The following is an 18,692-nucleotide window of genomic DNA, read 5'->3' as shown; positions in this document are numbered from 1 at the left end:
CAGCCGAGCCTGGCACACTCAGCTGAGGCAGGTTCAAGCCCCTCCCCGCTGCCTCAAGGCTGTGCAAGGTGTCCCACCATAGGTAGTGGGCTCCAGAAAGCCAGCTCATGCACCAAGGATGGATCCTGATCCTACTGCCAGGGGCCCCTTAAGCAGATCAAGCTACACAACTTTCTCACTTATGCAGATTGACTAGTTCAGTCCCATGAAGGCTCCATAGCTGTTGGTCTAAATTCATGAGTTCCCACTAGTTTGGTTTGGTTGTCTCTGTAGGTTTCCCCATCATGATCTTGATGCCCCTTGCTCATAGAATCCCTCTTCTCTCTCTTCGACTGGACTCCTGGAGCTCGGCCTGGTACTTGGTTGTGGATTTCTGCATCTGTTTCTATCAGTTACTGGATGAAGGCTCTATGATGACAGTTAGGGTATTCATCAATCTGATTACTGGGTTAACCCAGTTCAGGCACCTTCTCCACTATTGCTAGTGGTCTAAGCTGGAGTCATCCTTGTGGATTCCCAGGAACTTCCCTAGCACCAGGTTTCTCCCTATCCCCATGATGTCTCCCTCTATCATGGTATCTCTTTCATTGCTCTCCCACTCCGTCCAGTTCCAGCTCGACCATCCCGTTCCCTTATGTTCTCATCCTCCATCCCCTATCCTCTATTTCTCCCCCGTCACTCCCAGTTTGTTCATGGAGATCTCATCCATTTCTCCTTTCCAGGGCAATCCACGTGTCTTTTTTTTTTTTTTAAATATAGGGTCTCACTATGTAGCTCTGACTAGCCTGGAACTCACAGAGATCTGCCTGCCTCTCCCTCCCAAGTGCTGGGATTAAAGACATACATCAGTGTGTCCAGTTAATCAGTTTCCTTATGTTGAATTTTTTGTTGCTGTTGTTGGATTTTTCGGTTTGTCTGTCTGTTTCTTTCTCTGATCCTGCAAGGAAATCCTCATAGAAGCTGCATCTTGCCACCAATATTTCCTTACAGCTTCCTATAGTGAAACTCATGGATCGAAAGATATTCAAAGCAGAGTTTTCTGCAACATATTGCCAAATACACGTTTTGTTTTGTTTTGTTTTTTTAAATTCTGAGGTCATTTTCTAAAGTTGTAATAATTTTAATAAAAATTATCATCATTTATGAAAAATGAGACCATTACCAATTGATCTTATGTGTCCCTGCTTTGGGGTGGGGTCACTCTGGAAGACCTGAACCCTATTGCTTGCCTATTAAAAACTGAGAATTTTCTTTTCTGTTAGCTTAACAGAATCTCATAGTTGTCTGGATCAGTGAAGAGGAATGAGAGCCGTCTGGGATGATCATGGCAACCTACTTTATTAATTTATTTCATTTTGGTGGGGTGAGCTGAGGACCCAGGGCTGACAGGGGAGCCAAAGATGACCTCTGTCCCAGCGTTTTTCAGGAAAGTGCTGACCCCACCTCTAACATCCCCCCACCCCCATCCTGTCTGCTTTCTCCCCTGAATGCAGATGTGATGAGTACAGCCTGAGAAGACTCACAGGAGGCAGCCAACTCTCAGACCTGACAGTGTGGAACCAGGGTGTCTCAGTCACCGTTCTGTTGATGTGAGGAAACGCCACGGCTAAGGCCACTCTTAGGAAAGGAAGCATTTACTTGGGTCCTCCTTCACAATAGATCCCGAATCTGATCCATGTTGACACTTCACTGTTTTTCTGGTCCAGGCCACTGCCGTGTGCGACCTGGGTTTGTTCTATAGCCTCCTAAAGGGTCACACTTCCATTCCTGCCTCCTCTACAATCTCTTCAATGCAACAGCCATAGGCAGGCAAGATGATATGCACCTGTAATCCTAGCACTCAGAAGGTAGAGGCAGGGGGCTGACAAATTTGAGGCCAGCCTAGGCTACACAGTGAAACCTGTCTCAAAAATACATACATACATACATACATACATACATACATACATACACCTTCATTGTCTTAGTCACTGTTACATTGCTGTGAAGAGACACCAGGACCAAAGTAACTCTTAAAAAGGAAGCATTTAATCGGGGATGGCTTACGGTTTCAGAGGGTTAGTACATTATCATCATGGTGGAAGCATGGTACCGGAGTAGTAGCTGAGAGCCACATCCTGATCCATAGGCAGAGAGAGGCAGAGAGGCAGAGAGAGAGAGAGAGACAGAGAGACAGAGAGACAGAGAGAGAAAGAGACACAGACAGAGAAAGACAGAGGGAGAGACAGAGAGAGAGAGACAGAGAGAGAGGGAGAGATAGACAGAGAGACAAAGAGAGAGGGAGAAAGAGAAAGACAGAGAGACAGAGAAAGAGAGAGGGAGGGGGAGGGAGGGAGGGAGGGAGGGAGAGAGAGAGAGAGAAAGAGAGAGAGAGAGAGAGAGAGAGAGAGAGAGAGAGAGAGAGAGAGAGAGATGCTGGGTGGGCCTGGTATGAGTTTGAAACCTCCAAGCCCACCCCCAGTGACATACTTCTCCCAATAAGGCCACACCTCCTAACCCTTCTAATCCTTCTCAAATAGCGCCACGCTCTGATGAGTAAGTGTTCAAATATATCAGCCTATGGGGGCCATTCTTATTCAAACCAACCACATAGTGCTTATTCAAACCAACCACATGTTTCCTCTGTCTGCAATAAATGAGAAGGAAGTGGGCATGTGAGGTCAGATGCCGAAAGACCAAATGTTAATGACCGTCTCTGCCTCCCTGGTTCTACCTCCTTTGGTCTCTTTCCATGACCTTATCTTAGCAGAGAATGCACGCTCTGTTCCAACATTCCTCAGTGGGCTGAAGTATCGTGTCTTTTCCAGTGGACGCACAGCCCCCAATTCCAAGCCAGGAATATACAACTTTTATTATTTTTGGAAAGCCTGTCTAAAGAGCAGAAAGTGTCTGCGTGATACTTCCTGGGAGGTGGCTGTCGAGCGGTCCTTCTAAATGAAAGCTAAGCACAAGGCATCTATTTTCTTTCTGGGGGCTGGAGAGAGAAAAGTACATTTAAAGCGTTCTTAAGTGAAAATGTCCACACTGTTGTTTCATTGTCCAACCCACAACGTCTGATTACTGATCCCCCCGTAGGTCTGTGGGTGGCTGCGCTGAGAAGTCAGGGATATTCAGTCACAGCTGTCCCCCAGCACACAAGCCTCAGGAACCCCTCAGGCCCGGGCTCCCTCTGGGCCAGCTAACTGCCACTTGTCAAGGCTGCTAGCCTCTGTTCATGGCAATTTATCGGTGTGTGGTTAATCGTTCCCTTCATAGAGAAGGGAAACGCTAATGTGAAATATTTTGGACAAAGGACGTATTTGAGAGCTTGTTTCAGAAATCTCTGTGATGACGGCAGGTCACAGTCACAGAGCAGAGATGCCAGTGTTGCCAGAGGGACTCAGGAAAACTGGACACTCCTCCTTAATAACAGGACAATTTCTTCGTCTGGGAGGAACTGGAAGTAGCAGGGATCAAGGTCTTTTCAGTTCTCCAAGGCAAGAAGAACTGAACTTTCACACTCTGTCCTACTTTTGTTTGGAGTTTTCCTTTTGATTCCTTTTCACGGATGTTTTCCCTTTGTCTGTCTTCACTGCCTGGTTTCCTCTACAGAATGAAAGAGAGTGGACCGGGAAGCTATGAGTGGTTCTTTCAGGCTATTCTGGGCTCCAGGGAACTTCTGGCCCTAGATAGAAGCAGAAGCCTGTGCTAAGATGGCCCAGACACCACCAGATGCTTGTCCAGCAGCCTGAGGCCTGTGGGTATGAAGAAGGTGTGGGGATGAGTGCTGGGTGGTGGTGGGGCCCTGGTATCTCCTCTCCCTACCAGGCAGGGCTGGGAAGCACACAAAGCCATGCTCCACTTCAGACAGAGGTCTCCATTACACTGCACCTGTTCCCGCCCCATTTCAGAAGACAACACTGCAGCATCCATCCATCATCATCCCAGAGTCTTGGCCTCTCTCATCTGTCTGACAAAGACCTGTCAGTTTTTAAAAGTTCTTTAAAATTCTCCATCTCTTCCTCAAACCTTTATCAGCTCTACCCTGAACTGAATCGGACTTGCTTCTAAGAAAGGGGTGAAAAAAAAAAAAAAAAAAAAAAGAATATCTGAGATGCAAATCTGATCACTCCACTTTTGGGTTAGAATCCTCCTAAGGTCACAAGAGAAGATCCGGAAGTCCCAGCACGCCCGACAAGACCACTCGAAGCTGGCTTCTAGCAGTCACATCAGAGAAGACTGGGTGAGGTGTCTGCAGCTCCCCTTGGGGCACACATCAGTGCCAGTGCTGAAGCTGCGGCTGCTGCTTCCTGCCATTGGGATGACAGAGGGACACCCCTGGGGTCTGGACTCAGATCTACACTGGACCCTGGAAAATGGTCACGGTCAGAGGTGTATGGGAAGGGAAGAAACAGAGTTGGACAATTTTGCCCCTAACTAGTGACAAAAAGACTTGGGAACTAGCAATTTCCTGGGCTCAAGTACAACCAGAGAGCTAAAAACAGTCATATGCCACATGACTGCCACTTAGAAATCCCCAACCTTCAGAAGACAATCTTTCAAGCTACACAGCAGCCAGGGCTCTGTGGATGCCCAGGTACAACCTCTTAGGATCAAAAGACCTATGGATAAACTGGCCATGGTGCCAGAAGACACATTCCTGCTCTCCATAGTCACAGACTATGACCTCTGACCCCACGGAGCATCCAGCAGCAGTGAGCATCGTGGAGCACAGTGAACAGTCCTCCGCGGAGAAGCTGGCCACACGGCGCCCTTTTCCAGAGTAGTACTTCACTAGGGATCATACTTCTGAGACGAGATGGCCACGCTTCTGCCAACCCCGCTCCTCACACCTCCGCCTAGTGCCTTATGGACCACATCCTGCTGCTGCAGGCCTGGGGAGTCTGTGGAGACTGCAGCTTCTTAAATGCAGAGAAGCAAGGGTCTGCTGGCCAGAGGACCCTCAGGTCCCTGGAAAGCTTTATCCAGCAGAGCAGCAGGCTGGTACTGTGCCTGTCCCTACTAGAGCATCCGCCCTCCAGAGTCACAGCCCACAGGTCCAGCATAGCGGGGTGGGGCAGAGAAGGAGAGTCCCATCCAGACAGCCAAAGCCCTGGTAACTTAGTTACTCTTTTCGCTGCTGTGGCCAAAGGGATCTTTGGGAGGAAGGGATCACAGCTTAAAAAAGGGTGTGTGCGGATCATTGTGGCTAAGAAGGCATGGCGGTGGGAGGTACAAGCTGGCGACCCCGAAAGTGGACAGGAAGTGAGGCCAACCTATAAAATCTCTTAGTGACGCACTTCCTCCATCGAGGCCCCACATCCTGAAGATTCCACAACCTTCCCAAACAGAATGACCTGGGGGGACATTTCCCATCCTAACTATACCTGACCTCAACTCCTCTGCGTCTCACCCTGTGTGTCTGGACTCTGTGATCTGGAGATTTTTCGGCCCCAGGAAATGGTAGGTGGCCTAGTGGGTGCCCAAAGAGCAACCAGGCCTGTCGAGCTTCTCTGGCTTCCAAGGGAACAGCATTTGCTGGAGATGAACTTCCTTTCCTCCACAGAGTTTTCAAGGAGTCTGCTGTTTGAGAGAGGGCATCTCCTCACCCCCAGCGCCACAGCGGGCAGCTAATGGAGGAGAGGGCATCCAACCACTCCCAGTTCTGCCGGGAGGAGCACTTACCTTCGTGAGCTGCTGCTCTGAGGAGAATCCCAAACCGAACACTGTGTTGGCTCTGCTGTCTGCCCACTGCCCGAACTTCTGGGAGGTTTTGGTGAACGTCATGTTCGGGGTGATGGTGCTGTTTATGATCACCTGCGAGGAGACACCCAGGGGGAGCGAGTGTTAACTCTGAACCAGACCTTTTCTCCCGACAAACCCCGGGGCTACGGGGACTTCCTCTATCATGCTGTATTTGCTCCTGGGCTGTTCTTACCAGGGCAGACACAACCACGCGAAAGGGCAGTTTCAGACACTTGATTTCACATTACCAAAAGGGAAGCATCTCTCCTAAGACAAGAATGGCTTCCCCAACTGATGTTTTATTGCCCCACAGATACCGAATATCAAACTGCCCTTAAAGGCTAGTCATGTGTGCATTCCCAGAAGAACTGCCCTCCCCCCACCACCCCCACCTCCCGACTGAAATCACAGGCATGCTAACATCCAGCCAAAACAGCTGGCACTTCCTCCAGCAGCGTCCTTTGCTTCCCAGGGGGAAAGAGAAGATTCTGATCAGGAGAGTAGGTAGAGGGCTAACTAATAAAGAGACTAGTCATACTGGTGTGAGCAGGGAGATTGTAAGGGATGGCGAGGAGCCTGGTGCTGGCCGTTACCACCCCTTGACCTCAAATGAAAAATGAAGTGGAGGCCTGGGAGGAAGGGTCAGATGGAGCACGTGTTTTCTTTCTTTCTTTTGGTTTTTTGAGACAGGGTTTCTCTGTGTAGCTTTGGAGCCTATCCTAGAACTCGCTCTGTAGACCAGGCTGGCCTCGAACTCACAGAGATCCACCTGCCTCTGCGTCCTGAGTGCTGGGATTAAAGGTGTGCCACCACCACTCCCACCATTACCCCCCCCACCCCCCCACCCCCCACCCCCCCCCACCCCGACAGCGAGCATGTGTTTTCTAATTTTGTATTTCTGGTTAACAGAATTGTTGCCTTGAAGTAAATGTCCAATGTTTTGAATGAATGAAAGAAAGAAAGAAAGAAAGAAAGGAAGGAAGGAAGGAAGGAAGGAAGGAAGGAAGGAAGGAAGGAAGGAAGGAAGAAAGGAAGAAACATGTTCCAGATGGCCCCTGGTCAGTCACATACACATCCTTAGGGGATCCTTGAATGCCAGTAGGAGAAGGCTGATGGAATATAGCATACAGATCTCAGACTTTCCCCTCACAGGCTTTCCCCGAGTTAGCCACACTGCACTATTTCTTTAAAATGAAACAATGTCTAAGTTATTTTTCATAAGGTATTTTATCTAATCTTATCTTTAGAGAAGGGGAAAATGAGACCCAATAAAGTCAAATGGCTTGTTCAAGGTCATAAACCAGCAAGTGGTTAAAAGGGTGTGGATGATGAATGTATGGCTCTCAAAGCAGTGGTTAATTGATTCCGAAAGAAGACCTATTCATCCTGCTTGGGGATCAGTTCCGCTTCTTTGACCTATGAACTCATCAACTTTGGAAACTTCTCAGCCACTCTCTTCACAGATGGCTTCTGTGTGTCTTTTCTCCTCCCTCTCTTTCTGTAACTCCGGTTACACATATGCTCGACCTTATGAGTGTGCTGAGCATGTCTTACATTGACCAGTTACACCCCCTTCTCATCGTGGCCCTCTGTGGTTTAATGTGGGCATTTTCTAAAGATCGACTTTTTATTTTTAACTATGTGTATGTGTTTGGGGAGAGGGTATGTCTATTGAGTGCCTGTGGAAGTCAAAGGTGCTGGATACCCTGAAGCTGGAGAAATACCACCCAACATGCATGCTGGCCATTGAAAACAGGTCCTGAGGAAGAGCATTATGTGTTCTTAACCACTAAGCCATCTCTCCAAGCCCCAGTCTGGGCATTTTTTGATAGATTTGCTTTCTACTTCACTGATCTTGGTGGTTGATATGGTCTATCTGTGGTTAAATCTACCCACTCAATACCTTGTGTGTGGGGGATGCGGGAGTGAACAGAGAAGGAAGGAGTTTTAGTTAGTCAGCTAGTCTTGCTATGTAGCTCAGACTACCCTTGAATTCACCATCTACCAGCTTCAGCCTCCCCAGTTCTGGGATTCGCCACCATTCCTGCCTCCATTGAGTTATTTTTAAAATCTAGCATATTTGATATTTTAAAAATATATTCCAAGACCAGGCATGGTAGAGCATACCTTCAATTCCAGCATTTGGGAGGCAAACACAGGAAGATCTCTGTGAGTTAGAGGCTAGCCTCATCTACAAAGTGAGTTCCAGGCCAGTTAGGGTCTACTTTGTGAGACCAGGTCTCAATCAAAATCAATCAATATTCTAAATCCCTGAGGATATTCTTCCCTTTGCCTATTTTATTCATTTCCTCTCTATTTCCTCAACATATTAATGTATTTGTTTTAAAGTCCTTGATGCATATGCTGATGCCTGGACCATCTCTGAATCTTAACATTATCTGATTTCCCCTCCTGACTCAAGGCATATGGTCCCAACTTTCTGCAGGTCTAGTCATTTTTTTTTTTTTAAACCTCATGCTGAAATATGCAAGGACTCCATAGAATGTGACCATCTGCCAGAGGGAGCTCCCATCTTCTCTGATGGATGAGTTAGGCAGACAGGAAATCCCTTCATCCCAGGGCAGTCCTGGGTCAGACTGGGTTTCAGTTCCCAGGAGATTCAGTCTACCTTTGGTTCCCTCCTGGACTTAGGGCAGGCTCTTTAAGGAGTTCAAAAGAGAGATGGGCATCTTCATCTCCTCTGCCCTCAAGGACTGTGAAGTCAGTACTCTGGGAGACGTTTCCAGCTTGCTTTTGTAGCCTATGAAATCCACATGTCTTCCCAACTTGGCTGGCCTCTTATATTGGCTTCAGACTTGCTCTGTAGCTGAGCATGACCTTAAACTCCTAATGCCCCTGCCTCTATCTACCAAGTGCCCACCCAAACAGCAAATTGTAAGGGGGAAATTGGCCATGTGTTTGGGGTTACTCAAGTCTCCCCTTCTGTCATTTAAGTCACGTGATCATCAAGATCTCCACTGGTTTCTCTACCAGAAGTAGCCTTTCTGCAGGACCCAGCTCTGCATACAGTCTTGAGCTGTCCCTGGTCAGTAAGTGCCCAGGTGACAGGGTGTGTAGGAGCCCAGTGTCCCAATGTCCGTTCCATACTCTCTGGGACTTCCATGTTTTTGTGTATTGTAAACCCTTGGCAGGAACTTGGTTTCTATACACTCTCAATTAAGAAAAATGTCTTGGGTGGGGGAGGGGGAGTCGGCCATTTTGAAGTTCCTCAGTCTTTAGTTTCCTATCTTTGGCCACTGCTAAGTGTTGATTCCCGTCCCCCAGCAGTATCTCTGCCAGAGCCAAGCCCCAGCTTTCAGCCTGTATCCAGAACTGGCAAATGTTGACAGGAGAGAGGCTGCCCAGCTTGCCTCTGAGTGGCCCCATCTCTCTAGAATCTTGATCTCTGGAGTCCTCATCATTCTGTAGCTCTTTGATGCCCTTAAATCACATTTATGGAAATAGGGATGTAGCTCAGTGCTTGCGTCACACATTCAGTTCCCCAATATTGCCCCCCAAAGTCACATTTTCCCACTTGTTATCAGAGAGAACACCGGCCCAGGAGAAGCTATATATATGCCTCACCTAGACACAAAGTGATGAATCAGGACCAACCCAGACACACATTTCACTCTGTGCTTGGACGTTATTCTCCAGTGTTTGTGGGAAGCATGCAATCTCTCGCAAGTTTGCCTTCATGTCCTTTAAGCGAAACTGGGCTCGGGCATGCCAGCCTAGCTTGTTGGTAGGGTTTAAGCTCAGCTACTCTCCAAGCCCAGTAACATCCCTGTATTCATTCAAAGCAGGACCTCCAGACCACTCGCCACCTGCTCATCTCTTCCTCTTCCATCCATAGCATGTGATGGAAAGCAGAGAGAGCAAGAAGCAGTTGGACCATAGCACATAATCCACAGACTCATCTTGTCTCCTTCCCTTCTGTCTCCCAAACAAAGGGTCCATCTACTCAGTCAGAACCAAGCTTTCTCCTGTCTCCAGGGGTCCTGTGTCTTTGTCTGTAACTCCAGAACATTCCTCCTATCCATACAATTCTGCAGTGTACTCCCCTCCACAGGTAACACAAGATTTGTTTGTCCTTGGGACACAAGATGCTGGCCTTGCAGAACTCAGGAGGATTTTGCAGATGGAGCTGCAGCATCTGCTTCATTCCTCATTAAAAGGTCTGCTCAGTAGTTACCGCTCCCTGTCATCAGCTGAGGGTGCCAGGGCCCTTATCTACAAGCTGGAGGCGAGCCAGGAGGGGAAAAAGTGAAAGCCACACTTCCCACACTGCCCTTGTAATTCCTCACACTGGCTCCCTGCAGGCTCCACAGTGCCTTAGCTGGTTCTTAACAGTTTACCCAAGGTTCTAGGATTTCCTAGATCCAGAAGGAAGGAAGAGAGGGGAGGAGAGAAAAGAAACAGGGCAAGGGAGGCCATGGTTGAGGAATATAGCATCGTTTTACTGTGCCTTAACTAGCCGAGGTAGTCAGTCTGAGCAATGTCACAGCCAGCGTAGTAAGTCCAGATGTATGTAAGGGAGACAGCTGGCTGGGTGCCCTCCCAGAAAACCCAGAGCTTTGACCTCAAGAGTAGCAAGAATGACACCCCGGGAAGCATGCTGTCAAAAGATCCCCAGCCTTAGATTCTTCCTTCTCTTGCTGCTGACATGGGAACAGCCCCTGGCTACACCTGCCTTGTCCACCGAGACTGAGTCCTTCAGACGGGCTGGGCAGCAGCTGCTAAGGCCTGCTCTTTCTGGATCTGCCCCTCCCAGGCTCTGTCTGTTCCTTCCAGCTAAATGTGTTTGCACCTGAATGGCTTGGGTTTCTCCGGGAGACTCCAGCTCAGCTCTGGTGCTCGCCCTTCTCAGGCATGGAGGAAGGAAGGAAAGAACATGACTACTTACAAAAAGATCCTTTGAAAAGCAATGTTTCTGTTTTTTGAAAAAAGCACCTTGCTGTAGCCTAGGCTGGCCTTGAACTCGAGAACCTCCTGACTTAGTTTCCCAAGTGCTGGAATGTAGGCATGCACCTCTAAAGCAGCTGAAAAGACCTTTTTTTTTTTTTTTTGGTAAGATTCATTTATGTATGTATATGAGTGTGCTCTGTCTTCAAGCATACCAGAAGAAGGAATTTGATCCCATTAAAGATGGTTGTGAGGGGAACTGAACTCAGGACCTCTGGAAGAGCAATCAAGTGCTCTTAACTACTGAGCCATCTCTCCAGCCCCCTGAAAAGACCTTTTAACCTGCTGCGTGGGTCTACTATGGTGAGTGCCCTGAGCAGCTGGGTAGGCAGGAGGGACAGCCTGAGGTTCAGGACGAAGAGATGGGAACTTAGGGACTGAGGGCAGCTTAGTTCTGGGCACGTGAATGATCTGCTCCTGGGAGACTAGAGACAATGAGCTAAGGTAGGCTGATGGGCAGAACTTATCAGCTCCATTTTTCTAGCAATGTGGAAATATATGACCAACACATTCAAAGTAAGTCAGATACTGTCCAGGGTTGGGCAGGAGTATGGAGCAATGGAGCTGCTGGAGGTAAGCAAAACTATTAAAACAAACAACTCCACTTCTGAGCATGTGCCTATGAGAAGCCTCTGCATAGAGTATGGGAAACGTGCAGGAATGCTCACAGCGGCAGGGCTTGCAGAAGCAGCATCCACCACCAGCAGGGTGTATAGTAAACTGTAGCATATTCATAATGGAATGCTATCTAGTAGGAAAATTAACCAAGGCTGTGGGCATTAGCATAGGTGAGTCACAAAAACACAGTATTAATTTTAAAAAAGGATATCATTGAACACACATGGGATGTCTATTTGTATAGAAGTCAAAACAGATAAAATAAATAACATACTATTTAAGTCAAGGGTAAACACACTATAATCCTCAGGCCAAAGCCAACAGACAGTCTGGTTGTTAAATAGAGTTTTACTGGATTACAGCTGACCATTTACATATATATACTCTAGGAGTCTATGAGCATTTTCTTGCCACAAAGGAAAAACAGAAAAGTGGCAAGGGGTCATAGGAGAAATTACTCTCTGGCTTGTTGAGCTTACCAACTTCTGGTTTATGGACACACACACACACACACACACACACACACACACACACACACACGAATGGCAAAACTACCAAGGGAATGCTTGCTACAGTTTCAGGAGAGGAAAATCTCTTAATGGATGGATGGAGGGCTGTGTAATTAGGGAGAGGCCCACACATACTTCTGGACTGTGGTTAGAAATCATACTTCATTTTTATTTATCTTATTTTTAAAGTGCTGGGTTTGAAACACAGAGCACTGGGCATGCAGTTAAGAGCTACATGACAACCTCTAAATTTTGATCTTTCCCCAGCTAGTGATACCCAGCATGTTCCTCTGCTGGACAGCGACGTAGTCACCACGGTGAGCACCAGCACTGGGCGGCACCTGTTTGGCTCAGCTGGGGCACTCAGTAGTTAGTGTGCTCAATGCAGTGTGAGCTGGGGCACTCAGTAGTTAGCGTGCTCAATGCAGTGTGAGCTGGGGCACTCAGTAGTTAGTGTGTTCAATGCAGTGTGAGCTGGGGCACTCAGTAGTTAGCGTGCTCAATGCAGTGTGAGCTGGGACATTCAGTAGGTAGTGTGTTCAATGCAGTGTGAGCAGGGACATTCAGTAGTTAGTGTGTTCAATGCAGTGTGAGCTGGGGCACTCAGTAGTTAGTGTGTTCAATGCAGTGTGAGCTGGGGCACTCAGTAGTTAGTGTGTTCAATGCAGTGTGAGCTGGGGCACTCAGTAGTTAGTGTGTTCAGTGCAGTGTGAGCTGGGGCACTCAGTAGTTAGTGTGTTCAATGCAGTGTGAGCTGGGGCACTCAGTAGGTAGTGTGTTCAATGCAGTGTGAGCTGGGGCACTCAGTAGTTAGTGTGTTCAATGCAGTGTGAGCTGGGGCACTCAGTAGTTAGCGTGTTCAATGCAGTGTGAGCTGGGGCACTCAGTAGTTAGCGTGTTCAATGCAGTGTGAGCTGGGACATTCAGTAGGTAGTGTGTTCAATGCAGTGTGAGCTGGGGCACTCAGTAGTTAGTGTGTTCAATGCAGTGTGAGCTGGGGCACTCAGTAATTAGTGTGCTCAATGCAGTGTGAGCTGGGGCACTCAGTAGTTAGTGTGTTCAATGCAGTGTGAGCTGGGGCACTCAGTAGTTAGTGTGTTCAGTGCAGTGTGAGCTGGGGCACTCAGTAGTTAGCGTGTTCAATGCAGTGTGAGCTGGGGCACTCAGTAGTTAGCGTGCTCAATGCAGTGTGATCTGGGGCACTCAGTAGTTAGTGTGCTCAATGCAGTGTGAGCTGGGGCACTCAGTAGTTAGCGTGTTCAATGCAGTGTGAGCTGGGGCACTCAGTAGTTAGTGTGTTCAATGCAGTGTGAGCTGGGGCACTCAGTAGTTAGTGTGTTCAATGCAGTGTGAGCTGGGGCACTCAGTAGTTAGCGTGTTAAATGCAGTGTGAGCTGGGGCACTCAGTAGTTAGCGTGCTCAATGCAGTGTGAGCAGGGACACTCAGTAGTTAGTGTGCTCAATGCAGTGTGAGCTGGGGCACTCAGTAGTTAGTGTGTTCAGTGCAGTGTGAGCTGGGGCACTCAGTAGTTAGTGTGCTCAATGCAGTGTGAGCTGGGGCACTCAGCAGTTAGTGTGTTCAGTGCAGTGTGAGCTGGGGCACTCAGTAATTAGTGTGTTCAATGCAGTGTGAGCTGGGGCACTCAGTAGTTAGCGTGCTCAATGCAGTGTGAGCTGGGGCACTCAGTAGTTAGCGTGCTCAATGCAGTGTGAGCTGGGGCACTCAGTAGTTAGTGTGTTCAATGCAGTGTGAGCTGGGGCACTCAGTAGTTAGTGTGCTCAATGCAGTGTGAGCTGGGGCACTCAGTAGTTAGTGTGTTCAGTGCAGTGTGAGCTGGGGCACTCAGTAGTTAGTGTGTTCAATGCAGTGTGAGCTGGGACATTCAGTAGGTAGTGTGTTCAATGCAGTGTGAGCAGGGACATTCAGTAGGTAGTGTGTTCAGTGCAGTGTGAGCAGGGACATTCAGTAGGTAGTGTGTTCAGTGCAGTGTGAGCTGGGGCACTCAGTAGTTAGTGTGTTCAATGCAGTGTGAGCTGGGGCACTCAGTAGTTAGCGTGTTCAATGCAGTGTGAGCTGGGGCACTCAGTAGTTAGCGTGCTCAATGCAGTGTGAGCTGGGGCACTCAGTAGTTAGCGTGCTCAATGCAGTGTGAGCTGGGGCACTCAGTAGGTAGCGTGTTCAATGCAGTGTGAGCTGGGACATTCAGTAGGTAGTGTGTTCAATGCAGTGTGAGCTGGGGCACTCAGTAGTTAGTGTGCTCAATGCAGTGTGAGCTGGGGCACTCAGTAGTTAGTGTGCTCAATGCAGTGTGAGCTGGGGCACTCAGTAGGTAGCGTGTTCAATGCAGTGTGAGCTGGGACATTCAGTAGGTAGTGTGTTCAATGCAGTGTGAGCTGGGGCACTCAGTAGTTAGTGTGCTCAATGCAGTGTGAGCTGGGGCACTCAGTAGTTAGTGTGCTCAATGCAGTGTGAGCTGGGGCACTCAGTAGTTAGTGTGCTCAATGCAGTGTGAGCTGGGGCACTCAGTAGGTAGTGTGTTCAATGCAGTGTGAGCTGAGGCACTCAGTAGTTAGTGTGCTCAATGCAGTGTGAGCTGGGGCACTCAGCAGTTAGCGTGTTCAGTGCAGTGTGAGCTGGGGCACTCAGTAATTAGTGTGCTCAATGCAGTGTGAGCTGGGGCACTCAGTAGTTAGTGTGCTCAATGCAGTGTGAGCTGGGGCACTCAGTAGTTAGTGTGTTCAATGCAGTGTGAGCTGGGGCACTCAGTAGTTAGTGTGCTCAATGCAGTGTGAGCTGGGGCACTCAGTAGTTAGTGTGCTCAATGCAGTGTGAGCTGGGGCACTCAGTAGTTAGTGTGTTCAGTGCAGTGTGAGCTGGGGCACTCAGTAGTTAGTGTGTTCAGTGCAGTGTGAGCTGGGGCACTCAGTAGTTAGTGTGTTCAATGCAGTGTGAGCTGGGGCACTCAGTAGTTAGTGTGTTCAATGCAGTGTGAGCAGGGACATTCAGTAGGTAGTGTGTTCAGTGCAGTGTGAGCAGGGACATTCAGTAGGTTAGTTCAATGCAGTGTTTTGCTGTGTCGTTTTCAATTTGTCTTGAGTTTTCTCAGTTATACACTAGGGCCTCTCTACTAAAGGACATACTTCAACTGAGGAGGAGATGCACAAGGGTTCACTTTAGTATTAATACTTTAAAAATAACTGTTACCCAAGCCTGTAACAGAGTTGTTGGGGAGGCTCATCTTCAGGGTGAGAAGAGGACGTACCCCGAGACACTGGCAAGTCACACTGAGGACAGAGGAGGGGGCTGGACTTATGGAGTCTAATATTAAGAGGAGAGTTGGGGTCCGAGCAGACTGTGGGGCAAGTGAGGAAGGGTCACAGAAGTGGGGGGTGGGTATCATACGGACGAAGGGAACAAGGGGCCTGAGGCAGGAAACTGCCCTCAGGAAGCAACTGAGGAAGAGCAGGTGTCAGACCCAAAGACAGAGGCAGAGACGCACTGGAGGAAGAACGGAGCGGGTGCGGGAGAGTCGACAGAGCAGGGAAGAACCGTGCCTCCTGGGCACACGGGAGAGAAGACTTGGGGAGAGCCAGAGCCCAGTGGGGGTCTACTCTGTAAAGCACCCCAGGCACAGACTTTAAGGTGGGAGGCCAGCTCCTCCATACCCCTCCCCATGGAACAGTGTCCTGATAAAAGCTCCAGTCCCTGCAGGTCACTGGAGCCAAGTTTTCTTCGGATGCCCCAAACCCGGGGACAAGGTCTTGGAAGAAGGCCAGCCGGGAAGAGGATGTTACCAAGCTCGGGAATCGGAGGCTGAAGAGCTTAGTTTTTCCATGAGAAGCCACAAGGTACGACAATCAAAAAGTGGGCTGCCCGCTCCCAGTGTGGATTAGCAAGACGCCCCCCTCCCCATCCCTTGTCTTCTTCATGCCTGAGAGGTGGAAGGAAAGAATCTGACATTCACAGAAAGCCTACTGTGTGGTAGGAACATTCCAGAAACTCAATCCCTTAACAGAGGGGCTTGGCATTTCTTTTCAAGAGGAAACGACAATGGTGGATGGAAGATGGGAACTGTATTATACTTTTAAAAAATTACATCTATTTGTGTGTGTGTGTGTGTGTGAGGGGTGGGGAGAACATGTATGCTACTGTGCATTTATAGAGGTCAGAGGGCAACTTTTGGGAGATGGTTCTTGCCTTCCATCATGTGCGTCTCAGGGACCAAAGCCAAAGCCAGGCTTTGAAGATTGGCAGCAAGCACCCACCCCTGCTGAGCGCCATCCCCCTGGCTCCTGATGGTGTTTTTGAAAGCAACTTTACATTCCTAGAATACCCTAAGCATCCTAGGGTTTCATCTGTTTCTACCCTTTGAACTATCATCATCAGGCATAACGTTTGGCGCAGTGAGCACCGCTAAATATTTGTAGAACAGACGACCTCTCAGGTCTCTGCTAATGTGGATTTTTCTGTAATCCTATAAATAACCAGGAGCCAAGGGCAGGAGAGTCAGCCAGAGCCCCCGGGAGAAGCACCTGCGCCAGGCAAGCCCTGCCCACAGGCACAGGCAGCTTCTCAGAAGGATGGCAGTGATTAACTTGGTCCACAAAGGGTGCCGAAAGCACAATGAAATCGAGGCTGCAATGCTCAGTTAACAAATGCTCTGTAAATGGAGTGTCTTCGTGACGGAGTTGGCCATTCTGTGCAAAGCTCACCACCAGTCACGTGGCTGTTGTGATAGCCAGGGCTCACGGCGGTGGGCTAAGAAGCTGGGAATTAGGCTCTGTACGTCTGTGGCCCCCATCTGCCCATCATCTGTGAGCAGGGTGAACCTTCCCTTGGCAGTGGCTGTGGCCCTGCTCACTCTCCTTCTGTGCGCACAGCACACCTGCTGCACACATGGAGAGGGGTAGCCAGGCCTGACCTCCGCACAGCTTACTCCCCCATCATCTTACTCTCCATCTTGTCTATGGGGCTACCCACTCCGGCTTGGCTCTGAGACAAGAAAGCAAGCCAGGCATACCTCTCCCCAAGCCCATCTGCAAGGAACTCCGTATCCAGGCAGTTCCACATAGACATGGAATCCATATCACCCTCCCAGGGCTTGGGAAATGCTGAGGTACCACACAGCAGGGTTCTCACCACATCTTTAGACTAAGCTGGAAGGAACACATGCCACCCTGTCTTAATGTCTTAATGTTTCAAGGAAAATAAGGAACAGGGTGGAATTAGACCATCCTATAATAAGCAGCCCGTTTGCTCTCAGGGAGGTGAGGCCCTCTGTGCACCTCAGGGAAGAGACACTTGTAATGCCTGGGACGGGATGCTTAGCTGCTGGTTCCATGGTTCCAGCACTTCCCTCCAGGAGATCCTGCGCTCTTCCGGCAGCTGGGTTTATACAGCTATTGCATCCAGTGTGGCCTTAGCTCAAAATGACCTTCGAGTCCCTTTCCATCCCAGCGACTTGTGACTAAAGTACACCTACTCCATCCAAGAGGGACAAGACAAGTGTGCTTTCCTATAAGCAATACCCCACGCTCTGGGAGGCACAGTTGGCCTACACATGCCAAGCAGAAGCTTGAGACCATGAGTTTGATATGTCCAGGCCAACAAAGAGGAGCAGGACCACGGCCTGCCTTGGGTAATCGAGGTATGGCCCACAAGCTGAGACAGGGTTCCCAATTCAGATCAGCATCTACAATCAAAGGCCTTGAACAAAACAGAGTCATTCTCGCGTGGCGGAGAACACAAAGATGAGGAGTGGTAAGGTAGCCACACGTCCCCGGGGCTGGTGTGCATCCATGCTCGAGTGGTCGGCTCACAAGAGGGTAGCTGGACCGTGGATGGATGGCTTGCGGGAGGCAAGGCCTACGTGAACACGGAACCACAGTGGCTGGTCAGAAACAGAAACAAGCCGTTCTGCTTGCACAGAGATGTTGAGGGGAGTCAAGAGGCCAGAGCCAAGAAGTGGAGGCCGGGTGTCAGCACAGGCACCTAGCAATCAGCTCAGCATACTACGTTTATCGCAGCCACAGGAAGGAAGACGAGAAATTTAGAGTATTCAGTCAGAGCAGGAGCTGGGACTTGAGACTTCCAGACTTCAGATTGGGCAGAGAAGGGTGAGCCGGTGGTAATAGCTATTATAGCTACTATGGTCTGAGGTCCTGTCTCCATCCCCCTCACCTAACTACGGAAGCTGGAAGCAGGTTCACTTAGATGTTGCCTGTCCATCTTACTTGCTGCTGGGTCAAGGAAGGGTCCAGCAGGACTGTGGTAGTATTGAAACCACATCTAGTACTACTGAGCCAAGACATGCCCCCGCCCCCAGCTCGTGGCTCCAAGGGGTAGTGACCCAGTGACTAAGTCTAACCCATCCCCACATTCCCTGGCTTTCCGCTCCCTTTGCCACACGAGGCTCTGCCCCAGTTCTCTGCGCTGCAGTGGTCAAGCTGGCACTCTAGGTGGACTTCAAGAACACAAGGTGACCAGTGACATGGCGGGGAGGTAGCCGGAGAAGCTCTGGCTTAGTCTCTGAATTTCAGTGTTGCTCACAGTCTACATTTCCAATTCCCATTCCCTAAGTGCTGCTCTAAGTCAGTGAACAGCCTACACGCGGCCTGAGTTAGCTCCACTACACAATTATCACACAGATCACCTTCCCGTACCCATCTGACTCCTCAGAGCCATTTCAGCTGGCCTGGACTCCACACACTGCCACCGCTTGCAGGGACTGCAGAGGCATAATGATACAGTGGCTGACAGTTTGACAAATTACTGAAAGCCTCGCTAATGACCAACGCACTTGCTCTAAGGATGCTGTTTTATCTACAGCTAAGCCCAATGCATCCTTGGGCAGCTCAGCAGACAAGAGTGCAAAC

At 49.3% G+C, this 18,692-nt stretch overlaps 1 protein-coding gene across 2 annotated transcripts in view; it reads right to left on the bottom strand.

The window, feature by feature from the left end:
- Nucleotides 1-18,692, bottom strand: part of Homer2 (homer scaffold protein 2) — a 97,969-nt gene that overhangs the window by 23,041 nt on the left and 56,236 nt on the right. For both annotated transcript variants that reach the window (XM_028873797.2, XM_028873799.2), the window contains exon 3: nt 5,665-5,796. In XM_028873797.2, the coding sequence (XP_028729630.1) occupies nt 5,665-5,796 (132 nt within the window). The remainder of the gene's footprint in view (nt 1-5,664; nt 5,797-18,692) is intronic.

The sequence above is a fragment of the Peromyscus leucopus genome, chromosome 1 (genome assembly GCF_004664715.2).
Source record: "Peromyscus leucopus breed LL Stock chromosome 1, UCI_PerLeu_2.1, whole genome shotgun sequence".
Classification (NCBI taxonomy): Eukaryota; Metazoa; Chordata; class Mammalia; order Rodentia; family Cricetidae; genus Peromyscus; species Peromyscus leucopus.
The sequence above is the reverse complement of the archived record's forward strand: the minus strand, read 5'-3'. Positions and strand labels throughout refer to the sequence as shown.